This window comes from Mauremys reevesii, linkage group 8 (genome assembly GCF_016161935.1).
Source record: "Mauremys reevesii isolate NIE-2019 linkage group 8, ASM1616193v1, whole genome shotgun sequence".
Lineage (NCBI taxonomy): Eukaryota > Metazoa > Chordata > Testudines > Geoemydidae > Mauremys > Mauremys reevesii.
Genome location: NC_052630.1, coordinates 91274321 through 91301335, shown reverse-complemented (window position 1 = coordinate 91301335; position 27015 = coordinate 91274321). Strand labels below are relative to the sequence as shown.

Sequence of the window (27015 nt, the reverse complement as noted above, 5' to 3'; positions counted from 1 at the left end):
TCAGACATTAGGAATGGCAATATACAAAAACCTGTAGGAGAACACTTCAACCTCCCTGGCCACACAATAGCAGATTTTAAGGTGGCCATCCTACAGCAAAAAAACTTTAGGACCAGACTTCAAAGAGAAACTGCTGAGCTCCAGTTCATCTGCAAATTTAACACCATCAGCTCAGGACTAAACAAAGACTGTGAATGGCTTGCCAATTACAGAACCAGTTTCTCCTCCCTTGGTTTTCACACCTCAGCTGCAGGAACAGGGCCTCATCCTCCCTGATTGATCTAACCTTGTTATCTCTAGCTTGCTTCTTGCTTGCTTATATATACACCTGCCCCTGGAAATTTCCACTGCTTGCATCCGAAGAAGTGGGTATTCACCCACGAAAGCTCATGCTGCAAAACGTCTGTTAGTCTATAAGGTGCCACAGGATTCTTTGCTGCTTCATAATAATTTAATAGTCCTTTCTGTCAATGCAACTAGCTTCGCATGATCAAAGTAATTAATATTTGCTTAATCTTTATCTGTAAGATTTATCTCTTTAAATGTCTCTAAACAAGAAAAAAAATGGATAGACTTATCTCATAGAACAATAGGTTCTGACATTAGTTTTATTCCACTATACCGTTTCTGAACCATTTATTTTAGCATGGCACGTTAACCTTCCATTACCTGTATTCAGATACCCTGCAGCCCATGTAAAAGCCAATAAAGTAAGCAATTGTTGAGAAGGTAATCATTATAGGGAGGATTAATTGTCAATAACATATAATTAACTAAAACAGAATCCATTTTCTAAAAGTAAGAATATTTTTAGTGTGCTCAATAATTTAACTGCTCTCAAAATCTGATTATTTCATTGCTATATGGTGCTTGTATCTTGAAAAATAAAAAAGCAAAGCCACAACTGAATGATAACTTAATCTGGAAATGAATCTTTAAAGTGTTTCAGTACTTTTAGTAGAGCTATCAACTTTTTCATGGTCCAAGAAATACAATTTTTAAATAGTCGACCACATGATTTGTTTGTGTACTTGATTTGAGGATATAGTACTTAGCGTCAATATTTCAGTTAATGGTTGATGGTTGATATGAAAATCCTTGTCTGGCAAAATTGCCTTATTTGAAGAAATTAAGACTTTTCATTGGCAGATTTTATCTTTCCCAAGGATTTTGTATAACATTGGATATTATCCCTGTTGTAACTATAACTTTCTTGGAGCATCTATCACCATTAAGGACTGAACTGCTAACAGAATAGTCATGCGAAAAGTATTTTTCTAATTTCCTTTTTTTATTAGCTTTTACTATCCGAGGTTGAGGCCTCTAGGTTCTATTGTAATAAAAATAACAATTTGTAAACCCGCTAACATTAACAATACAAGCCTGTACCACATAGCTTGTGCTTTGTATGAAACTGTGATTCCCCTATATTCTTATGTTAGATAAGTGCCAAATGCTTGAAACCATCACTAGTGTGACACGTTTCTCTCCCAAGTTTATTCTACCTCTTCTTGAAAATCTGTTTTCACCTTAAAAATACAGCCCAATGGAAATCACCCTGACCTCTTATTTTATATCATTGAGACCTGTTATCGTTTGTTGCCTTTATGCTATAGCCTCTCTCCACTAATATCCTTCCTATTGTGCCATGACCAATGCAACAAACAATGTTCCAGATGGAGGGAGAGTCTTATAAATACTTTATATAGTAACACTACTGATGCTTTGATAAATGTTTTGGTCTAGGTTTTGGCCTACTGTACTTTATTTACACAGTTCAGCATGTGGCTTTCAGTAAAGTCCAGCTTTTTTTATGTAGTTTTTCATCTGAGATAAGTAAAATATGTCTACATTATGGCCTGTGTTGGTATAACTTATGTCACTTAGGAGTGTGAATAAACCTTCCCCTCTGAGCGCCATAAGTTACACCGATATAAGTGCTCATGTTCTGCCATTTGCACAGGTGGGTTTTTTATGCCAACGGGAGAGCTCTCGCGTCGGCATAGAGCGTCTTCACCAGACATGCTGCTACAGTGCTGTACATGTGGACATGGCCAGAGAGAGGTTAAGTGTTTTAACTGACGTCATAGGGGATTTAATAAGGAAATAAAAGCCCCAAGATCCCTCTAGTTTCTATTCCTTTCTTCACACTAGCAGAGCATACTACCTCCTTGAAAGAGAGACCAGTAAATGGATATGGAATTTCAACTGTGACAGGCAGATGCACCAAACCATGCAACTGAGAGACTTCTTAGGCCTAATAAACAAAGCATTTTGGGGCCATAAATTATTGGGACTAATCAGTCAGTTGACACACCGATAACTTGTTCATATCTGATCCTTAACCTTACCAGAGTTGTACTGGAATTTGGCTCCTTCTGTCTTTCAAGAAGACTTTTCTTTGCTTCATAATAGAAATTCCATAACAAAAATCATTGTTAGAGACTAGAAGTAATTAAAAGTTTACAGTGTAGTGTTGCAGAAGATTTGTCAGTTCAGCAAAAAACGTAATAAAAAAGTATAGAAAGCAATTAAAATGTTTCTATTAGATTTGGTTAAAAAATTACAAAAATTCTTAACAAAAATGTTCTAAAAAATGTGTCCCATTTTTCAATTACTTCTAGCTTCACTAAGAAGGAGGTGATAGGTAACTTAGAAAATATACAGACTGATGTACCATAAAAACTAGAATGACCTGACACTTCCTGTTGGAGGTGGCATCTATCAAATGAGACATAGTGCCAAAAATTCTGATAATCTGTATTTACCATATTCCCATAATTCTTTACACAAGAATGGGAATGTTAAGAAGTGTGTCTTGGCCAAATGCCATCTTGGGTAATTATAATGGGGATCAAAGCAAATGTGCATGGGGTGAAACAAGTTTATGTGCTGCTGGATCTTGGTGGAGCTAAACACAAGGTGTAGATTTTATGGATGCAATAGCACTGGCTATGTTTATCTCTGTACAAAATTCAGCTGCATCTGGCTTTTTACCCTTTTCTATGGAAGACCTAGGGGGAGAGAGAAATTTATAAGAGGAAAGGTCAATGGATTCCTGCTGTGAGGGAGTGTATTGTGTATGGAGGTTTGGAATACAGAAAGGGTGAAGTGATGTGCCAGCTGCATTGAATAGTTGGGGATAAAATTGGGGTGAAAGGCTGTGTGCATAGAGGGAGTCCCAAGTGTGCAGTAGGTAGTGGGATGTAGTATGCTCACAGGGAGAGAGGTTGGAAGTATGCTCACAGGGAGAAGAGGTTGGAATGTAGTAGGCTCCCAGGGAGAAGAGGTTCCAAGTGGGAATCCTGGTAGAGCGGCATTCAGTGAGACTGGGATGGCAAAGTAGGGACCATGGGCTGGTGGTCAACAGTGGAGCCCCAGGGTCAGTGGGTGATGGGGGAGGAGGTGCACTGTGCAGGGGCCTACAATATGATTCCAGGCTGACTAGGTGAATGAAGGAGTTTACCGGGAGGAGGGGGGGCAGGATACAGTGATGCCACAAGCTCAGTCACTGTGTGGGGAAAGAGGGTATACTGAGGGGCAGGGCAGGGTACAGTGGAGTCCCAGGCTCAGTGGGAGAAAGGTGGAAATTGGGGTCCCAGGCTCTGTGGGTGTGTGAGGGGGGTCTACTGGGAGCAGAGGGGATGCAATGGGGTGCTTGGCTTGGCGAGGCGAGCGGGCGGAGCAGGCATCTACTGGGGGGATGTGGGATCCCAGGCTCAGTGGGGATGTGGGGAAGTGATGGGGGCATAGGGTGTGGGGAGCAGTGGGGTTCCAGGGTCAGAGGGGATGGTTTTGAGGGGTACACAGGAAGCAGTGGGGTCCCAGTCTGGGGGTTGAGTGGGGAACAGTGGGGTATGGATGGCCCGGGGGTGAGGGTGCAGAGTGTACCAGGCTCAGAGGGCAGAGATGTACAGGGGCAAGTTTAGGGGGGCATGGGGAGGAGGAGGAGGGGCATCCCAGGCTGGGAGGAGTGGGCTGAGGGTGCATGGGGAGCTCCAGTGGGGGGAAGCTGAGAGATGTGAGTTATGGGAGTCAGTGCACAGGGAGTAGTGGTGCCTCAGCCTGGGCGGGGGTGAGGTTGGGTTCAAGGATGCATGCGGCTCAGAGTGTATGGGGGACGCGAAGCAGTAGTGCCCCAGGCTTGGGCTGTGGGTGGGTGAGTGGGCTAAGGGATGAGAGGGGGTTGGAGAGCGGTAGGGGGTGCGGAGCAGTGGTGCCCCAGGCTCGGGCTGTGGGATGTGAGGGGGTTGGAGAGCAGTAGGGGATGGGGTGCATGGGGGGCACGGAGCAGTGGTGCCCCAAACTCCAGTGGGGGAGGGGACAAGCTGAGAGGGGATGCATGGGCGTCGCGGAGCAGTGGAGGGCAGGTGCACAGGGGGAAGGGAGGAGCAGTGGGGTGCGGGGAGCACGGGGGGAAGGGAGGAGCAGTGGGGAGCAAGAAGCACGGGGTCGGGGGGGAGCAATGTCGGGCGGGGAGCAGTGGGGAGCAAGGAGCGCGGGGTCGGGGGGGAGCAACGTCGGGCGGGGCGCAGTGGTGTCCCAGGCTCGGGGTGTGTGCGGGCGGGCTGAGGGGTGCACGGGGGGCGGAGTGTCAGGGGGGCCCGGAGCACTCGTGGCCCAGGCTCGGGGTGTGTGAGGGCGGGCTGAGGAGTGCACGGGGGGCAGGGTGTGAGGGGGCCCGGAGCACTCGTGTCCCAGGCTCAGGGTGTGTGAGGGCGGGCTGAGGGGTGCACGGGGGGCGGGGTGTGTGAGGGCGGGCTGAGGGGTGCACGTGGTGCCTGGCTCTGGTCCCCTCTCTGAGACCCGCGGACCCCCCTAGCCGCTGCAGCGGGCTGCCCCTCCCCGCCGGCCCGCCCCTTGCCCGGCTCCCTCCCCCTGCGGGCTCGCCGGCCAGGCGGGATGTCGGTCTCTGGCTGCAAGATGGCGGCAGCAGCGGAGCCGGGCACCGAGGTGTCCGGGGCTCCGCGGGAGCCGGTGCTGGGGGCGCAGCCGGAGCGCGGCGGGAGGGCAGCGCCCCTCTGCCCGCTTGAGATCGCCATGCGGCTGGAGAGCGCCCGCCGGGAGCTGAGCAACAGGCGCAAGATGCTGCTGAGAAACCTGCCCGAGGAGAGCAGCAGCCAGGTACCGCGGCGCCCCCGCTCCGGGAGTGGAGCCAGCCGGGCTGGGGGGACCCCAGAGCTTGTACAGGGCAGGCAGGAGACGGCCGCCATTCCCGTGCCCGCCCAAAGGGGAGACCTGGAGAGCGGATCCTCGACATCGCTCGGGGTCCACGGGGTCCCGCTCCGAGCTCCCCCCTCCCGCACGCAGCGCCCCTCGGGGATCCCGCTCCAAGTCCTTCCTCTGCCCGCACTTGCAGCTCCCCACAGGATCCTGCCAAGCCCCGTTCCCCCCCAGCATATGGCATCCCATAGGATAAGAACATAGGAATGGCTGTGCTCAGTCAGACCAGTGGTTTATCTAACCCAGTACATATCCTGTTTTCTGACATGGCTGGTGCTAGATGTTTCAGAGGGAATGACAGAATAGGGCAGCAATTTATTGAGTGATCCATCCTGTCATCCAGTCCCAGCTTCTGGCAGTCAGAGGTTTAGGAACACCTAGAGCAGCGGTTCTCTAACTGTGGGTTGGGACCCTGTTTTAACGGGGTCGCCAGGGCTGGCCTTAGACTTCCTGGGGCTAAAGCTGAAGCCCAAGGGTGGCAGGGCTTCAAGACCTGAGTGGCTGGGCTCAGGCTTCAGCTTTGGCCCAGTGTGGCAGGGCTCAGGTTACAGGCCCCCCGACCAGGGCTGAAGTCTGTGCGCTTTATCTTTGTCCCCCGCCACACACATGGGGCTCGGGGCTCAGGCTTCGGTCCCCCTTCCTGGGGTCATGTAGTAATTTTTGTTGTCAGAAGGTGGTTGCAGTGCAATGAAGTTTGAGAATCCCTGATCTAGAGCATGGGGTTATGTTCCTGACTGTCTTGGTTAATAGCCATTGATTGTCTTCCAAGAATTTACATAATTCTTTTTTCAACCCAGTTATGCTTTTGACCTTCACAACATTCTCTGGGAGTTTTAAAGGTAGACTGGGCATTGTGTGAAAAAGTTCTTTTGTTTGTTTGTTTTAAACCTGGTCCCTATTAATTTCAGTCCTGTTTCATGTGTTATGTGAAGGGGTAAATAATGCTTCCCTATTCACTTTCTCCATTCATGTTTTTATAGACCTCTGTATCCCCCCTAGTAGCCTCTTTTCTAAGACGAACATTCCCAGTCTTTTTAATCTTTCCTTGTGTGAAGCTGTTCTGTAATCCCAAACATTTTTGTTGCCCTTCTCTGTACTTTTTCCAAATTCTAATATATCTTTTTTGAGATGGAGCGACTATAACTGCAAGCAATATTCAAGGTATGGGCATACCATGGATTTATATAGTGGCATGATGATATTTTCTGTCTTGCTATCTCTCTCTTTCCTGATGGTTCCTAACATTGTTAGCTTTTTTGACTGCTACTGCACACTGAGGAGATGTTTTCAGAGAATTATCCACAATGAGGACAAGTTCTCTTTCTTGAGGGGAAACAGGTAATTTAGGCCCCATCATTTTGTATGTATAGTTGAGATTGTTTTCCAATGTGTATTACTTTGCATTTACCAACATTGAATATCATCTGCCATTGTGTTGCCCAGTCTCACTTTTGTGAGATCCCTTTGTGACTCTTTGCAGATAGTTTTGGATCTAACTATCTTGAGTAATTTTGTATCATCTGCAACTTTGCCACCTCACTGTTTACCCCTTTTTCCAGATCATTTACGAATCTTTTGAACAGCATTGGTCCCAGTACAGATTGTTGGAGGACTGTGCTATTTACCTCTCTCCACTGTGAAAACTGGCCATTTATTCCTATCCTTTGTTTCCTATCTTTTAACCTATTGCTGATCCATGAGAGGACCTCCTTCCTATTCTATAACTGCCTATTTTGTTCAAGAGCCTTTAGTGAAGGACCTTGTCAAAGGCTTTCTAAAAGTCCAAAGTACACTGTATCACTGTGTCATTCTTATTCGCGTTTGTTGACCATCAAAGAATTCTAATAGATTAGCGAGGAATGGTTTCCCTTTACAAAAGCCATGTTGACTCTTTCCCAAAATATCGTATTCATCTATGTATCTGATAATTCTGTTCTTTACTAGTTTCGACCAGTTTGCCTGGTATTGAAGTTAGGCTTACCAGCCTGTACTTGGAAGGTTCACCTCTTTTTAAAAAATCAGTGTTACAGTGGTCATCTGATACAGTCTTACTTAAGTGATATAGGGCCCTTCATTTTCAGATTTTATCTTATTCAGTATTTCCCAGGAATTTATCAGTGTTTATTGCCACAACAACAACAAAAGGTGAAAATCAGTGCAAAAAACTATTAATGATTTTTCTGGGTAAATATCGGAGTTTATTTTGGTGGACGGAAAGACAGGAGAAAAAAGTATTCAGTAGATTAATGCATTGAATACTGTTCATCAGTGTGGTTTGCTGCAGAACTAAAACAGAACTCAACACAATGCCACCTCTGAGTTTAAGAAAACAATATATCTCTAATCCCCAAATAAAACTTTTCATTTGAATAAACAGTTTACTGTTGACACAGAACCTATAAATATTTACATTTAATAATTGGGGCACACCATTTGCAGTGCATGCACTCATCTTCATCCTTTTCTCTTTAAAAAAAAAAAACAACAAAAAAAAACTTTTGAGTACTTGTGTTCTGAAATGTATTCTGATACTTCCCATTTTAGTGTGTCAAATCTTTAAACTATTATCTGCTAACAGCTTGAAATATGTACGGGCTGTGCGTGAGATTCATCAGTACATTCTCTGTGCACACAGAGCTTGCATGTGTGCCTGTTTGTTTATTGTGTCCCTCTTTTAGACTAATATATAACCTCACTTCTAATGTATTATTGTAATACATATATCTCATGCAAAGTATTGTATTTTCTTAATAAAACATGTTGTTTTTTATATATTTGCATGATACAAAAGTAGGGTGAAAATCTGAAAAAAACTGAATAATACTTTCTGTAAAACCAGGATTGATTGATTGATTGATTTTGCGTAAAAATTTATTTAAACTGAAAATGAAGGGGCTTAGTTACATACCATAATGAGTAGTTCTGCAATTTCCTATCTGAGTTCTTTCAGAAATCTTGGGTGAATGCCATCTGATCCCAGTGACTTATTACTGTTTAATTTATCCGTTTATTCCAAAACATCTTGTGTTAACATCTTGTGTTGACACCTCAACCTGGAACAGTTCCTCAGAATTGTCATCTAAAAAAATAGCTCAGATGTAGTGGAACCTCCCTCGCATCCTGTGCAGTGAAAACCAATGCAAAATTTTCATTTTGCATCTGATCAAGAACTTTGTCAGCTCTCCAACACCACATTCTACAAGCCATTACCCTCTGATCCCACTGAGGGTTACCAAAAGAAACTACACCATCTGCTCAAGAAACTTCCTCAAAAAGCACAAGAGCAAATCAGGACAGACACACCCCTAGAATCCCGAGCAGGGGTATTCTATCTGCTACCCAAGATCCATAAATCTGGAAATCCTGGATGCCACATCATCTCAGGCATTGGCACCCTGACAGCAGGATTGTCTGGCTAAGTAGACTCCCTCCCAGGCCCTCCGCTACCAGCACTCCTAGCTATTTTCAAGACACCACTGACTTCCTGAGGAAGCTACAATCCATTGGTGATCTTCCTGAAAACACCATGCTAGCCACTGTGGATGTAGAAGCCCTCTACACCAACATTCCACACAAAGATGGACTACAAGCTGTCAGGAACAGTACAGATCTGTCGCATCTTATGCACATTTGACATGCGCGATTTCAGCTTTACGCGGTCGACAAAAACAAAAAAAAGAGAAAAATAACAATTTAAATACTGTTTCTGTAGTGTGGGCGATTCCGCCCACCATTCAACTCAATGTAATTTTGACTATACGTGGTTTTCGCTTTACATGCTAACCGCGGAACGGAACCCCCGCGTAAGATGAGACAGACCTGTATCCCCGATAATGTCACGGCAAACCTGGTGGCAGAACTTTGTGACTTTGTCCTCACCCATAACTATTTCACATTTGGGGACAACGTATACCTTCAAATCAGCGGCACGCGTACCTGCATGGCCCCACACTATGCCAACATTTTTATGGCTGACTTAGAACAATGCTTCCTCAGCTCTCGTCCCCTAACACTCCTGCCCTACTTGCACTACATTGATGATGTCTTCATCATCTGGACCCATGGAAAAGAAGCCCTTGAGGAATTCTACCATGATTTCAACAATTTTCACCCCACCATCAACCTCAGCCTGGACCAGTCCACACAAGAGATCCACTTCCTGGACACTACAGTGCTAATAAGCAATGGTCACATAAACACCACCCTATACCGGAAACCTACTGACCGCTATACTTACCTACATGCCTCCAGCTTTCATCCAGACCACACCACACGATCCATTGTCTTCAGCCAACCTCTACGATACAATCGCATTTGCTCCAACCCCTCAGACAGAGACAAACACCTACCAGATCTCTATCAAGCGTTCTTACAAATACAGTACCCACCTGCCGAAGTGAAGAAACAGATTGACAGAGCCGGAAGAGTACCCGGAAGTCACCTACTACAGGACAGAACTACATTTATTGTTTGGAGGGATAGCTCAGTGGTTTGAGCATTGGCCTACTAAACCCAGGGTTGTGAGTTCAATCCTTGAGGAGGCCATTTAGGGATCGGGGGCAAAAATCAGTACTTGGTCCTGCTAGTGAAGGCAGGGGGCTGGACTTGATGACCTTTCAAGGCCCCTTCCAGTTCTAGGAGATAGGTATATCTCCAATTATTTTTATTTATTATTAGTTCCCTTTTTTGAAGGTAAATCTCCTGGGCTGGGTTGCTTTGGTATTTCCCCCGAAAGGATGTTAAATTTAATTACATTGTGGTCATTATTACCAAGCGCTGCAGCTATATTCACCTCTTGGATCAGATCCCGTGTCCCACTAAATCAAGGACTAAATCACGAATTGCCTGTCCCTTTGTGGGTTCCAGGACAAGCTACTCCAAGAAGCAGTCATTTATGGTGTCTAGAAATTTCATCTCTGCATCCCATCTTCAGGTGACAGGTTCCCAGCGAATATGGGGAAAGTTGAAATCCCCCATTATTATTGGGGGTTTTGGTTTTGTTGCCCTTCTAATCTCCATGAGCATTTTACAGTCACTGTCATCATCCTTGTCAGGTGACTGGTAGTATATTCCTACTGCTATATTCTTATTATTCAAGCATGGAATTTCTATCCATACTGATATTATGCTTCAGTTTGATTCATTTAAGATTTTTATTATATTTTACTTTATGCTTTCTTTCACATATAGTGGCACTCCCCAACCAGCGCGGCCTATCATTCCTGTATATTTTGTACCCTGGTATTACCATGTCCCATTGCTTATCATTCCACCAACTTTCTGTGATGCATATTATATCAATATCCTCATTTAATACCAGGCACTCAAATTCACCCATCTTAGTATTTAGCCTTCTTGCAATTGTAAATAAGCACTTATAACTTTTGTCAATATATAGTTGTCTGCCTTCATGTGGTATCATGGAATGGAACTCTTTTTCATTGACTGTTTCTCTTCAGTTCTTATCTGTACTTCATCAACTTCTATCCTTCCTGTTTACTAGGATATAAACTAGCCCCTTTAATAAATCATCTCCTAAGGGATGTGTCTAACTGAACCATGTGCACTTCAACACCTGTCAGCTTTCCCTCAGCCCTTAGTTTAAAAACTCCTCTAAAACGTTTTCAATTTTACATGCCAACAATCTGGTTTTGGTGTGGTTTAGATGGAGCCCATTCTTCCTCTATAGGCTCTTCCTTTCTCAAAAGTTTCCCCAACTTCTAATAAATCTCAATCCCTCTTCGAACACCATTGTCTCATCCACACAACGATACTCTGCAGTTCTGCCTGTCTGACTGGCCCTGCATTTCAGAGAGGGCTACTATGGAGGTACTGGACTTTAATATCTTACCTAGTAGCCCAAATTTGCCCTCCAGGACCTCTCTCCTACCTTTCCCTTTGTCATTGGTACCTGCATATATATACCACAACCACCATCACTTCTCATAGGTCTGTCTAGATTTCTTGAGAGGTCCACAACCTTTGCACCCAGCAGGCAATTCACCATGCGGTTCATCGCAAACCCAGCTCTCTATATTTCTAATGATCAAATCCCCGTTACTATTACCTGTCTCTGCCTAATAACAGGGGCCCCGTCCACAGACATGCCAGTTGCCCACAAGGCAGGTAATATACATACTGCATTCCGTGCAATAAACTGGGTAGCCCCCACTCTGCTGCTGGGCTTCTGCCTGCATTCTTTTTACTCTTGAAGGTTTTTGTGTCTGTGTGTGTGTGAGAGTTCTTTGTGTGTGTGTTGTTATTTTGGGGGGAGGGGAGGAGCTGTGATTGGCCTAAGTTTAGTGAATGTTTATTAGCTGTATCCTTGCAAAACTCCCCTGTTCGCTAGCTCCTGTGGTCGCTTAGGAGCTGACTTTTTAAAACCCTGTTCTCCCTGAGTTAGCCCCTACCCCAAACCCCAAGGGATCCTAAAGGGATTAAAGGATGACAAGCTACAGCCTCGTTAGGAAGCTCTCAGCCTTGCCTAGCAGGCCGCTAGGCTCAGCACACAGCCTCCCCAAACAGACCACACTATAAACTTCAATCAAGCAGGCAAACAGCAATCAAGCAAGCACACAACAAACTAACAGACCACAAACTCACCCCAAGGGTGACGTAGTCACTCCTCCATCACCTGGAGAACTCCCTCACAAAACTCCCCTATTGAGTGATCCTGTTCACTAGTGGATCCCAATTTGAACCCCACCCATACACACACACACTGATTGGAGCTCCCCTGTCCACTCCATGGGATCCTGCTCAGAACCTTCCCCCCTCCTTGGGATCCTGCTCAGCTCCCCCTCACTTGCCCCTCTCACACAGCACCCCATGGGATCCTGCTCAGCCTCCCATGCTACTCCCACTGGATCTTGCTCAGTCCCTCACTACCCCAAGGGATCCTGCTCAGAGCCCCCTCATTAATCCCTCACACGCAAAATCCATGGAATCCTGCTTAGCCCCCATCACTATCCCCAGGGAGATCCAGTTCAGAGCCCCCCACCCATCCTTCGCACACTATCCCACACGGGATCCTGCCCAACCCCTGCCCCTTACTCCCCCATTGGATCCCACTTGGAACTGCTCCATGGGGTCCTGCTTAGGCCCCCTCACCACTCCCTAGCACAAAGCACCCCATACGATCCTGCTCAATGCCTCCTATCCCAGCCCCTTGCACATAGCACTCCTGCGGGATCCTTCTGGGTCCCTCCTGCCCCCACACTGTTCCCCATGGGATCTTGCTCAGCAAACACCTTTGTCTGCACCACTGCACACAGGGAGTCCCCCTTGAGATTCCTACTTAGTGGCTTTTCTCCGTTACACACAGGGCCCCACAGAATCTTGCCCAACCCTGGCCCACCTTTTTGTGCAAACTACCCCTTGGGATTCTACTCTGTGCCCCCCTCACTCATCCTCTCTCATACAGCACCCCAAAGGATCTCAGTCATTAATCCCCTCAAGCACAGCGCCCCTTGGGATGCTGCTCGCTTCCGGCACACTGCCCTTTTGCATTCAAAATAACAGCTCTACCTAGGGGGTTAACTAAATTTGTAGTAGGGTTTGGCACAGGCACATCAGTGACGTGACATTGTCTTACTCTGGGCATCCCTTTTCAGGAACTATTTTCCATACAAAAGTATAAAGTGGCCCTGAATAGTTCACTTTTCTGGAAAGTTTTAGGATTGCTAGCCATTCGCTGAGACCTCTGCCCCCAAAACTCCACTTGTTCTCTCTTTGATCATCTATGTGGGCAGTAAGGCAGCCCTAGTACTGTTCACTTGGCGGGTTAGAGCACCATGTGTCAAAGGAAAGATTCCTACTGTTAATATCATGGTGGGTGAACATATTTAGGAGAGGAGGAACTGCATGATTAACTACTTCTGTCACATTCAGTTGAGGGCCCTGCTCTCTTCTTCCATCCTTACGATAATGGTACCACAGTGGAAGAGACCCCTTCCCGTGCAAAAGCCACATGTTTCCTTATGGTTATTATTCTGTCTAATGAGCAAGTCCAGTTTTAGAACAGATCTCTACTCAGCATTCTCCTCCTGCAGTATCTTGTGCTTTGAGCAGGTGATAGTCTGGTCAGAGAAATGGTAGATCAAGCAATGGACTCTTTATGCCTGGCCTGAGGTAGAGGAATCCACAATGAGAAGTTTCATTCTGTTTTAAAATAATGTCCTGCCTGTTTATTGACCAAACAGAATGGGTTAGCTGAGTCTCCCAAATAAAGTATTTAAGATAGGGCTTGTTTCATGCTTTGCAAGAGGAAACCCCCTTGTTCTCCTTTAGTCTGCAGCCCTCTCCCCCCCCCCCCCATACATTTTCAACTCTTATATCCTCACCCTTCATAGAATCAGGTACCTGTAGCCAATAGAGCTGATAAGCAGTCTTGCAAGAAGCTCTTGTTAACCTATCCTTGCTTGATAAGTCTGCAGAGGTAGTTCGTTGTGGAAAGGAATTTTAAAATTCCTCGCCATAGCCTGTATGCCATCCCTTCGTTCTTCTCACGTTGCCCTTTGTAGGAACGAGAGAGCAGAAAGTAGAAAAAAAGAAAATATCTACTTCACACAGAATGAGAGAATTTCCCCTGAATGCTAAATTTGGTGGCTACTCTGAACTGTTTCTCACACTGTTATTCATTTAAAATGCTATTAATGTAATTAAAGTTTATTTTAAAAAGATCTTCAAAATAAGGGTTTTTATTTTTGAGTTTGCAATATCAAGAAATACTATTCCTTTACCCATATCATTGGGGCTTTATTACTGCTTTTTGGGAGTCCAAGGATTTGAATGTTATATTGTAAGCAGTATACCATTATGTGGCTGTTTAACAGTACAGTACCATGGATACAGTTTGGCTATAGCATATATAAGAAGTTTCTGACTGTACCAGAGAGCCTTTTTTTTCCCTCCCAAGGTTGCCATATTTGTTTCTGAAGACTGAGAAATTTAGTCCACTCACAAGTTAACAGTTAAGCCTTGAAACCCGAAGGAAAACTACACAAGTCATTGGAAGCTCATCGTGTTGTACACTTTTGCTTCCTGAGGCAAAACTTGAAAATTAGCATAGTCAGTATGCCAGCAATTGAATTACATGATACTGTGACCACTCACTGTCAGAAACAAATGTATTTGAAAATACAGGCTTCAAAACAAACATCACTTACAGGATGGGTCTCAGACTCAATTTACCTTAGTGCCAGTCCTCAAATCCTCCCAGCGGGCCAGTAATGTCACTGAAGATGTGTTCAGAAAAGAAAACATTTATATTGTATTTTTTATTTCAGATTTCTTAGAAATAATAAAACTATCATACAACTTTATACAATTCTTTGCCTGCCAGAGTTTTTAGTGTTTGCCAGATACTTGGCAATGCTTCAGTTCAGTCAGTTCGTTGATGTTTGGCCTCAGTGACTGAGCAGTTGAAACCTTCAGGATTGTAGCAAGGTGTGCATCAGATAGTTGTGTTCAGTTTTTTTGACTTGTTTATATTCATTGTGGGGAAAAAAGTGAGCCTGCCTTCATGGCTGACTCTGCCCGGCAACTAATGATGCTGCCTCCATGGCTGACTCTGCCTGGCGACTAGTGATAGTAACTCTGTCTCTCTCCCCCAGCCAATGGGAGCTGCGAGGGGCGGCACCTGCAGCAGACATTGCCAGCAGCATGTCTGCATGCGTCTCTCTTCCGCAGGGCACAGTGAGGAAGTTCTTAGGCCGCAGATGGCCTGCAGGCCAGGACTTTGAGACCCCTGGCTTACAGCATCGGATGAGGGCTTTTGGAGATAATACTAATGCACATAACTGAAAATGTATTTCAAAAGCAAAGCATCCGTATTTTTTAAACCAGTTATCAGTATGAGGTATCATTGACCAGAATCAATCCTTGGTGGCTTCTGCTCATTTAGGATATTCAAACAGCCGTCAATAATTAAGATTTTGTAGAATGAAAACTTCCATTAAAAATGATTCTAGCGTTTATGGTAGTGAAGAAAACATTTCAAATGTGAGCAGAGCATAATCTATGAGGAATTGGTTTCCTGAGTCTGCAGAGGGCCTGAAAAATGAGTTCTGAGATGTAAATTCCTCCACTTCATATAAACAGTGTGTTGACTCTCAAACCTAATAATGATAATGCAATAATCATATATTTAAATAATTTAGTTGCATAACTGTGCACCTAATTTACAGTTATCACAGTTGTTTGCAGTACATAAATCAGATCACAACACATATGAATAGACAAAAGGCAGAAATAGTAATTGTCCTACATTCCACGAATTTTCTCTCACATCGAATGTAGAAATAACGTTATGAACTACAAGTACGTTCACTGTATAAGGATCTATATTGTCTGTTTTTGCAGAACCCCCCGTTCTTATCAGTAAAGCTCTGCTGTAGATCAAAGCTAGTATGTTTCTGACTTATTACACCACAAATAGTTACGCTAGTGTAAATAGGGGAGAACATTACTGGTTTGTTACCAGTTCTTTGCTTCAGTCAGCCACAACATGCACTGTATTGCCAACATCCATTTTTATGTGGTTATTTCAAAAAAATGGGTACTGTATGAATGGGTGTGTCATCCAATAAAATATAGCTGGCAGGTGTACAGAAGGATGTGGGTAAATTAGCTCAAACTGATCTTGCTTGATTAGGCAAACAGTGCCACAAGAAGATAATGACATTGAAGGTTTTATTGACAAGTATGACACACTGGGAATTTTTAAAAACATTTTTATGGTGCTTACATATGTCTCAGTTTCCCTCTGTATTTTGCATTGCCACCCAGTGGAGGCAAAACACTGTTCCAAAAGTGCAGGAGACAGGCAGGTGTATCACCTCACTGTGGGGGTGGAATGACTGGGTTGTTAAAGAACTGGTTGAAACCGGCTTAAATCAACAGAGGATCCAGAAAGACAATGAGAACCCTCAACGACTGAACTATCAACATCGAACAGCAGGAAATCCTGGCAGGCAGAATATGTGCACTGAGCTGGAGAACAAAGGAGGAGGAAAAGTTGTCTGGTGGTGGGAATAAGAGCTGCCCCTTGGCAGGACTCAGCAGCTCTCACCTGAGTCCAAGGGCAAAGGGAAGAGATCCAGAAATGCAACCCATCATTGCATGGCTTGGCCAGAATGGACTGTGGGTTAACCTCTGTCTCTCTTCATTAACCCAAGGTCTTTCAGATTCTGTATGACAGGTGGCTACTAAATTGTTACCTTGTTTTGAAAAGGCTGCCTGGAATCGTTGCACTACTCACTGAGAGCATTATTATCTGAAGTGGTACAGTGCATGCCTCCCACAGGAGTCTGGTTCAGCTGAATTTGCTGCAGGGAGACACAAAGAAGGACAGGGATCGCTGGTGCTTGAAGGCCCAGTCTCAGAGTCTTGGAGGCTATGGGTCTGCCCCTGTGTGTACCCTTGAGATTTGGCACACTAAAGCAGTCACTCCAAAGGGACTGATTGCAGGCTGGAGCATAGACCAGACCCTGTGCATTTATGACACAACCAAGGGACAATAACTTGTAATATGAAAGTCTGTCCATTTTATTATGATTCTCAGGTGTCAGTAATGGCATAAAGACATACATCATACAAATGGAGCTATTTCATAGTGCTCAGGGCAGAGAATTATGGACACTTTCCAGTGTGCCTACCTGTGTCCAAGAACACTCTTGGAGGTTTTATATAAAATCATTCAATTAATGATGTATGCTTGAGGGCATCGTGGGCATTCCCAACACGGTGGCTAGCATAGCAGTTCATGCTGCTGTATTCTCCAACCGTGCAAATACATTAATTCCTCACAACTGACAGCACAGACACACCCTAGATGACAGAATAATAGCAGGAGACTGCTATATCACCAAACATCAACACACAATAAACAAGCAACCATTAAATGATCCAGGCTTGACATTACAGTGACAATCTATCTATGGCCTGGTCTACACTGGGGAGGGGAAATCAGTATAAGTTACGCAACTTCAGCTACATGAATAACGTAGTTGAAGTTGACGTACTTAGATCTACTTACCGTGGTGTCTTCACTACGGGTCGACTGCTGCCTCTTGCTGAGCTGGAGTACAGGAGTTGATGGGAGAGCGCTCGGGGATTGATTTATTGCATCTATACTAGACACAATAAATTGATCCCTACTGGATCGATCGCTGCCCACCAATCTGACTGGTAGTGAAGACATACCCTATACTAATTACGCTCTAATATACATTTTCTGGCCAGAAAAGATGCACCAGATGATAGTTTGGTAAAAAAAAATATTGAATATTGGGGGGAACAGAGATTTTTCTTGTCTCACCCCAGAGAATTTAATTGCATTCTTGTCCTCCTGTGATTCTTTGGCATCTTGCCTACTGCCTTTTTACCTTGGGTAGTAATGAAGCAATAAACTAATAAGAACAGATGACATCACTCCAGTGTTGCGAGGACAACTACATGCTAGAGAAGTGTGCTTCACAAAGACTGAAAGAGCATTTATTTAGAGACCAAGCTTTGTATAAGGCTGCTGCTGCTGCTCACAAGTGGTCCAACATTCTTAACGTGGGCAGCTAAGCTCCATGGAGAACTAGGAAAGTGACTGGGATACTGGTGCACTCTGACTGTATTTTCCCAATAGTGAGCATAATGATAAAGAAATAGTCTACTGACTGAGCTCCTGATTTAGCAAAAGTCATTGATATATTAGTACTTGGAAGTCTAAAGTATTATCAGAGTGGTATCTGGGCATCTTATGTTCTCTAGTACGAGACCTGTTCTCACCAGAATACCTATCTCCCATAGCTTGTGAGTAGAAAGGACAGACTGAGTGGAGTTGGGGAACCTTGACCATCCGTTAGAGGAACACCTGAACAGCTATTTTTTAATATAGTTTTCATATAGGTGATATGGTAGAAAATTATTTTGAAAAAAAGTACATTGTTGTAAGCAACAACAGATCTGATTAACAATCTTACTCCTGCTTACAAACAAATATAACACCACGCCTGGTATCAAAGAATTTCCAACCAATTTTACAATTTTGACAATATAAAACTAACCAAAAGTTAAAGCATGCGCACTCTTCGGATCAGAGGCTCAGACAGATGACAGCCGTAGTACGTGTGAGTTTAAAAAAACCAAAGTTTTTTACAACATGCATTTGTCTATTAGTAAACAGGAACACTGTGTTAAAATGGAAACGTTAGAACAGTGTGTACCAGGGTTTGTCATGTCAAGAACAATGAGATAAAATAATATGCTGAAGGAATCAGAGGAAGGTGCGTACTGGGAACTTGCTAACAAGAGCAGAACAAAAATTTGTTTAACTTGGACATGCTGGATTTAAGAGGGCAAAGGATTGGAGAGCACTGCTGCTGAAACTGACCTGAGGAGTGGTGGAAGTGGAGACTTTCAAAAAAGACATTGGGGGGAGGGATAGCTCAGTGGTTTGAGCATTGCCTGCTAAACCCAGGGTTGTGAGTTCAATCCTTGAGGATTGATGTGAATAAGGGTTTTTTAGATTGGGCCTTTGATGAATGCTTAACCACTACCTTATAATATAATAATAATGGAGATATACCCATCTCCTAGAACTGGAAGGGACCCCAAAGGGTCATTGAGTCCAGCCCCCTGCCTTCACTAGCAGGACTAAGTACTGATTTTGCCCCAGATCCCTAAGTGGGGAATTTCTTGTAGAAATAAGTTTTAATTGCACAAGAAAAGGTTTGCAGATTGAGCAACATGCCCCTGAGCAGGCAGACTCTCTTTAATACACACTTTTTATTTTTACTATTCTCCTTCCACACTTTTACTTTATTCCCCAAGTAGGCCAGCATTCTCTCATTAGTCTTGTTCATCAGGTGCTGCAGACTGCACTGGATGGCTTTCTTTAGAATCTTCTTCCTGGAGAGGCAAAAGTTCTATATTTTCTTAGAAAAACAGATGTTACTAGATAATGCATGGACAGAGAAACTTTCTAACATCTATTGAGGTTCATATGATACTCATCACCATACTATCTGGACATCTCCACATCTGTGGCCAGGAGATGGCAAAAAACAGACAAGTAAATTAATATTTATTTAATAACAATCGATAATAGTCTACACAGCTGTGATTAAAGTTTCAAAAACTTCATGACCAGGACACATTTTGCTCTGAGGCCTTGGGAAGTACGTAAAGTTTCTTAATGTCAATTTGAGAAAGTCATTCCATCAAAGAACTTCAGACAGAACTTCAAGGTGCAACTGGAGATTAGAGGCATAGGACACAGTCAATGTATAGGCATTCATTTGCAAATGTCTCCCTTATACATATTCATCTTTGTAACCAATAGTGTGTGTATGGTCATACAAATGGAGTTGTAAACTGCTACATAGACAAGATTTGATTTTGCTAGGCTGCATTCTTGCTATATGGTAAGTTAGGCTTCTGTTTTATTTTTGTGCTTATCCTTTGTGGGTTTTGAGATTTGTTTCTGATTTAGTTGTCTCAGGGTTCTTAATTGTCCCATTTGTCAGTCCTCCTCAGTATCTCATTAATCTCAGTATAAGTAGTTGTATATGAATTTTGTATAAATGAGCAGTTCAAAGACATCGGTGTCATGCCAGTTAGGATCCTTTATAGTTAATATCAGAATTGAAGGCTTGCTTTTCCTTGTTACTTGTTACTGAAATTTGGGGCAAGATCTCATGACTTTAGTTTAGGAATAGGAAGCTGAATAGAACTGTTTAGCTTAGAAAAGCATACAGGAGGCATTAAAACTAAAGTATCAAATGATTCACATGCTCTGAAAAAGAAGGGTGTTTTGCACTAAATGGATTGTTTTTAAAAGCTGTTACATTGTCCTATAATCATGCATATTTCTCCATTTATCCTGTGTTAATTTCTGCAACTAGAGATCAATATCTTTAATCATATGGAAGGGGATTTTCTCCTATAACAAAAGACACACAGGGGAGGGGAGTTGCAGGAGGACTGAAATCAAATTTTCATTTCAGTTCAGTGATTTAATTTTTTTTTTTTTTGACAACCTTCCTATAGCTTGTCAAGCCAAAAAAGAGAGAGCTCATTTAGGAATCTATCAGAGGCAGGTGCGATCCATCTGGGATGGGGATTTACACTGTGTTTGCTGCTTGATGCCATGTGTCCACTTATTGTTAGTGTCCATCTTTGATCCAATGGCAGGTTGCTACTTAGTGCTATGCCATCTTCATCATTTTTCTCCTTTCTCTCAGGGTTATGCACAATTTTTCCTCGTTGCTTTTTGATTGAAAGTTTTAATGAACCCTGATAATTTGAAGAAATATTTTTCTTCCACTCTCTCGTGTTCCAGACATTGAAGTAGCAAGTGCCTTTGTGTCTCGGTCTTTGCTCGGTCATATTGCTTGTATGTGAAAGGTTTACTGTGCTGGGTAACTAGCACCATTCTTGCCATAAGCTGTCTATGCTCTTTTGTTTGCTGCTTTCCTTTGGTGTATTGTTTTTGTGGTTTTACTCCCTCTAGTCTAGTGCTCTCCCACATTTTTTATCTTCCATTTAGTTTACATGCTCCCCTGTATGCTTACTGTGATGATCTAAGACTATCATTCCTTACACCTGTGCTTATCAATACTCTAATCTGGCTCTGCAGATAAGGAAGTGTTTTGTTTTTCATTCCTTATGCAGAACAGTCCTTGGGAAGCTATTGTTGTCATATCTTAATCAATATGCTAGCTCTGTTTTGATAGTTCTCTGTGTTGTTATGCCAAAAATAAGTGAGTATGAGAGAGTCCACAGGATGGTTGCTTGTAAATAGTGTTGCAAATATGACTTTGAATATCCAGAGAAGGACCAGTCAGTGTGCATTAAACTTTTGCTGTTCCAAAGAATAGTTTGTGGCCCAGAAATTGCAGACTTGCCTTTCTTTCTAACTGCATAGATTATCCTGTAAGTGAGGTGGGAATGGTGTGGGTAAAATCTTTAGAGCCCTCCTCAGAATGGCCACCATCCATACCGTAAGCAGGTGACGGGCATCTCTCTGATCTTGCAGCCCTTACTTATGTGAGAAGATCAGTTGAAGCAAGGAGTGGAAAATTGCAAATTCCTCAAAGTGGGGAATATGTCTTTGTATGTGTTAATACAGGGCAAAGGACAATGGAGCCCAATCTTGATTAGGGCTTTTGGGGTGTTAAAGCCCTTCCTGTTGTTTAATATTTATGACTGTATCTGACAACTGAGGTGTGGTTAGAGGAACTGAGCATCCTTAACCTAGCCAGTCATTAGTTTACAGGAAATTAAAAAAAATAGTACAATTATTTTTGTTTTGTTATCTGTACCTCTATTAATACAATCTAGTGCTATATGTTGCATTTTTTATACTGTAGCAGCTGGTCTCTGATTTTTCCACAATAACTAGCATATATTTTTCATGTTTAGCAAATTTTCATATTCCCTTGGTTGGTTCCTTTTCCAAAATTGGTTTATTTTATACCTACATTGAACTGCACTTATCATCTGTTGGCACAGTCATTTAAATGATCCAAAACCTTTTGAATCTTGATGCGTAACTCGTTATTTGCTGTGTACTGTCTAGAAACCTTGAGGTCTTTTTTCAGGCAGTTTTCCAACTTTCTGCTTTGACTGCCTGAACAAATGAAAACAAAGCCTTTTCTAGTTAGGAAAACCTGACTAGGTTTAAAAAAAACCTGACTAGCCAATATATGTTGTTTTGCCCAACTAATTTAAAAACAAAATTTGTTCCCATGTCAAGAATATGTACGTGAAGTTTCTCCATTCAGCCATTTATTAAAGGCCAAGTTCTGAACCACTAAAGCAAGGTTTATATGGGCAACTTCACTAGACTCATTAGGCACCATTATAATTGTTTTTAATTTTTGTTGCTAAAATAACATCCTGTGCAATGTTTAAACCTGGCAACAGAACTTGTGTTCAGCATGCCCTGAAGTTCACAATAGAAAGGTTGGATATTATTGCATACATTTGTTTGGAGTAGTAGTTTCTTGGCGTGAAATAAGCTATTTATTTTTAAAATAATAGTATGAATTGTGCTGGTACAGTAGTAAGGTGGATGTGTCTATTCCTGGCATGTTTACCTTTATACTTTTTTTAAAAATTCAGATAATAGAGCATACAGACAGACACTTCTCTGGAGCAGACATCATTCCCTTTGAGAGATCCAGAGCTCAGAATGACAATATATGATGAAAAATAAAATAATAAGTTAATATTTCCACCCAAGATCAGGCAGGACAATTAGTCATATGTGCAGGAGTTGAAGAATTTTAAGTGCCATAGAGAAAATAACAGATTTTCCACCACTTAAACTATATCTAACTGTTTATAGTGTTTTTAAATCTTTTTTCTTAGCCCACATCACAGAATTTGTTTTGACTTTTGAAGGTTATTTTAAAAGCACCAATAGGTTATTTTCTTATTTAAGCTTTAGTTATACTAATGCTGTGTAGATTAACTAGCGAATGTTTGTTCAGGGCACTGAAGATTTAAGGAACTGTGTAAGAGCTAAATATTATTAGTTTCCCGATTGTGTTTGTGTCCCAAGATGTTTAGCTCACAGTTCCTGACATAGTCCACATGTTTATGTGTGTATCGGTCATACTGACGAAGGCAAAGCCCCACTCTGAACAGGAACAGAATGCACAAGGGAGTTGTCTCAGATTGGTCTTGTCCAGGATACAAGCACACATTAACACTGCTTTTGCAACATTAGAGATTGGAGGAACACCTATGTCTGTTTCCAAGTGGCAGCTATAAGTTACTCACAGGAGTTTAATTATGCCATGGTGGCTCTGCCTCCTGTATGGAAGTACATATTGCCATTAATTACAGCTTTTTCTTAGATTGTTGATATTATACACTAAAATACTATGACAGGTTTCAGAGTGGTAGCCATGTTAGTCTGTATCAGCAAAAACAACGAGGAGTCCTTGTGGCACCTGAGAAACTAACAAATTTATTGAGGCATAAGTGTTCATGGGCTAGAGCCCACTTCATCAGATACATGAAGTGAAAAATACAGGAGCAGGTATAAATACATGAAAGGATGGTAGTTGTCAGCTATGTCTAGACTCTAAAGGAATCGTTTCATTTGTAAATAAGAGAGAAAATTCCTTTAGTAGAGGCATTTTAAATTTTATTATGATTGCCATTAACCTGGTTAGAGCCAATGGGTCTGATAAACAACCTTCATTTGGGTTAAATGGAGGGAGCAGTTAAGGACTTTTTACATCATGATAGCAGGAAACAATAGAATCCACAGCCCAGGGTTCTCGGCCATAACGCCAGGCCTGAGCAAGAACTAACCCAGGGAGAATAAGAGTTTTCTCTGGGACTGGTTGAAAATGCAGTGGTTAAGAGATTGTTGTTATTTAACATGCTTAATGCAATAGTGCCTGTGAGCCAGCAAAGAGTGGGGCCCCATTGTGGTGAGGCACTGTACAAACAGAGTAGTAGATGTTCCCTGGCTCAAAGAGCTTGGTTGTTGGTGAGTCTATTAGAGAGACAGAAAGGCCAGACAGCGGCAGTAGCAGTGGTGAGCATGGCCCTGAGTGGTAGCAGAGACAGAGCCCCGTGGGCATAGAACTGACTGGAGGAAATTGCGAGTAAGCAAACTACCTGCTTTGTTTTCGCTGTGTCCAGAGAAACAGGACTTCCTGTACATTCGTTGTACATAAACAGGACTGCACCAAAGCATATAGGGTGACGGGGCCAGGCCAGACAGCTGCAGGTGAGTGCTCACACTGGGTGCTGGGAAGTGGGCCCCAGGTTAAGCAGGTACCTTTTCCCCGGTAATTGAACAGGGGTTACTCCAGGTTAATTAGGACACCTGGGGCCAATCAAGGGCCTGCCAGAACCTTTTAAAAGCCTCCCCTCCAGTTAGATAGGCACGTGCCATAGAGGTTTTGGGGAGCAGGTGTGCTACTGGAGAGCCAGACAGTGCAGACACTGACAAACTCCAGGAGGGAGACCCAGGGCCAGTGCAACCATTTAGGTGACCTAGGTGGTCGCCTAGGGCGCTGGCATTTGGGGGGGCGCCATTTTCTTCCGCAGTGACCAGATCTTTGGCCGCCCTGCTCACTGCCAGCATTTAGGCGGAGGGAGCTGGGGCAGGGGAGCGCGGGGAGGGCCGCCTGCAGCAAGTAAGGGGGGGGGCGGCACGCAGGGGAACTCCCCGCCTCAGCTCACCCCTGCCCCACCTCCTCCCTGAGCACGCCGTGGCTGCTTCACTTCTCCCGCCTCCCAGGCTTGTGGCGCCTAAGCTGATTGGCGCCGCAAGCCTGAGAGGCAGGAGAAGTGAAGCAGCCACGGCGTGCTTGGGGTGCTCATGCTCGTGGGCGGAGCAGGGGGGAACTGGAGGGGGGGGAGCTGCCGTAAGGGGGGCACCTCAAGGCGGAGGAGGGGAGCTGCCGTGGGGGGGGCGCCTCAAGGCAGGGGCGCGGGGGAGGAGGGGAGGGCGCAAGGTGGAAGTTTCGCCTAAGGCATGAAACATCCTTGCACCGGCCCTGGGGAGACCTCAGAGATGAAGAGCAGGGGCAACTCTGCCCAACAGGGCGTATAGCCCTTCCGGGCCCCAGAGGTTTTTGGGAAGAGACCCTGCCAGAGGGGAGAGACTGAAATGAGTGTCTGGCCTGCCAGCACTATGCCCAGAGGAGTTACCAGAGACTAAGAGGCTCCCCTCTCCCTCCCCTGTCAGGGAGGCTGGGAGGAACCCCTGCTCAGGCAAGGAGGAATCCCCTAGCCTGCCGCTAAGAGGAAGCGCAAAACCCACCGAGGCGGAGAAGGAGCTCTGCCACAATAGTTAGGTGTGGCAGGATTCGATTTTAATTGACCGATGGCATGTTGGCAAACATCAATTTCATCTGATGCACTGACAATGACAAAAAAAAAATCGATTGGTAAGAGGGAGTGCCGCCTCCCCTCTCATTCCTGCCAGGATCATGTGTCACCAGCCCTGTGGCAACAGAGAGAGCCTTCTGCAGCATCATTCTGTCACAGCCCAGCTCCCTCTCTCCCCAGACTGCAGAGCTGGTGATACCTGATCCCTGCAGGCACACGGTGTGGGGAAGGCTGCGGTCTTGGCACAGGTTGTGCCTGCAGGGACTGGGTGTCACCAGCCCTGCAAGTGTGCAGGGAACCCTCTGCACCCCCTGTAGTTTTAATTCTTCTGTAATAAAGCACAAGCAGGAAGACAGGGTAAACGTTTGAAAATGTGACTCGTGCGCCCAAATCATATAAGTGCATTTGAAAATTTTACCCAGACTTAAAATAGTTATATATAGACAGATATTTATGTAACCATTTAAACTAAAGACTTAATCCAGACTTTTAAATGTATTTAAAAAGTCACTATGATGTGTTTAATTTTATTTATTTATGTAAATGATGCTGCCACTGAAATACTACATGCAATCAAATGCACAGATAAAAACCTCAATCCTGCAACTGGCTCCATGTGGACCTCTGAAGCCAAAGGGAGTTTATACAGGGCTGGTCTACACTAGGGGGTGGGATCGATCTAAGATACACAACTTCAGCTATGTGAATAGCGTAGCTGAAGTCAAAGTATCTTGGATCGATTTACCTCTCGTCCTCACGGCACGGGATCGACGTCCATGGCTCCCCCTATCGACTCTGCTACTGCCGTTCGCACTGCTGGAGTTTCGGTGTCGATGGGAGCATGTTCAGGGATCGATATATCGTGTCTAGATGAGACGCGATATATCGATCCCCGAGAAATCGATTGCTACCCACCGATACAGCGGGTAGTCTAGACGTACCCACAGGCTCAGGGATCTGCCTGCACAGAACCCTTTAGCTCAGTGGATTGTTTTTCTTCTGAACAACTGTTTCTATTGTTAGTTTTCCATCTGTTACATATCACTGTGCTAACTTTTCAAAGAGGTACTTTCAAGGTTGAAAGACTACACCTTTATTTTTTTTCTTGCTTTTGTGTGTAAAGTCCAAGTAATATTACTCATAGACTCTAGGACTGGAAGGGACCTCGAGAGGTCATCGAGTCCAGTCCCCTGCCCTCATGGCAGGACCAAATACTGTCTAGACCATCCCTGATAGACATTTATCTAACCTACTCTTAATGGAGATTCCACAACCTCCCTAGGCAATTTATTCCAGTGTTTAACTACCCTGACAGTTAGGAACTTTTTTGATGCCTTTCCCCAAATAAATACTTCAGTTCTTACTTTTTGTCACTAAAATAAATCCATGCTATTAACCCCTCACTTTTGAGCAGCTGTACAATAATGTACCTGTGTATGAGTGACATAGAATACATCATTTTGGTGAGATTTTAGCATCAAGGTTTTATAATATTGTTGCAAATGAGTTTTTTTAAATTATGAACAAAATCTTTAGAGTGTTCTTTAAAATTGATTTACTTTTAAAAAAAGTACTCTTTCTTTTAAAATCCATTCATGCACTCATCTCAATTTAATCATCACCAAGAAGATGTATTTATCACATTCTGTTTTCACTCTCAATTAAATTTCCAGCAAGATTGCAGATTATTGTTGCTGAATGAAGATTTGGTTCAGAAATGGTTTTCCCAAAACAACATCATTGTGCATTTGAACTAATATTTTGCTGTTACTACATCACATAGTAAAACTTTGGTAAATCTGATTGCAATATTTTTGTTAAAGATGAAACAGATAAGAGCTATAGACCTTGCCCACCTTGTGTAAGTGGAACAGCTAATAACTTCCTTGGATTCTGCAACATTACTCTTGTCAAAGTTAGACTCAGGACTCACAGTTT

At 43.7% G+C, this 27015-nt stretch overlaps 1 protein-coding gene across 6 annotated transcripts in view; it reads left to right on the top strand.

The window, feature by feature from the left end:
• Positions 1 to 4902: 4902 nt before the first annotated feature.
• The window catches only part of RAVER2 (ribonucleoprotein, PTB binding 2), a 64606-nt gene continuing 42493 nt past the window's right edge, over positions 4903 to 27015 (top strand). For 4 of the 6 annotated variants that reach the window (XM_039483503.1, XM_039483506.1, XM_039483505.1 and 1 more), the window contains exon 1: positions 4910 to 5124. In XM_039483503.1, coding sequence (XP_039339437.1) covers positions 4924 to 5124 — 201 coding nt within the window. In that variant the 5' untranslated portion in view covers positions 4910 to 4923. Of the gene's footprint in view, positions 5125 to 19622; positions 19641 to 27015 lie in introns of those variants that run through there. The other 2 variants (XM_039483502.1, XM_039483507.1) reach the window with 2 other exon arrangements.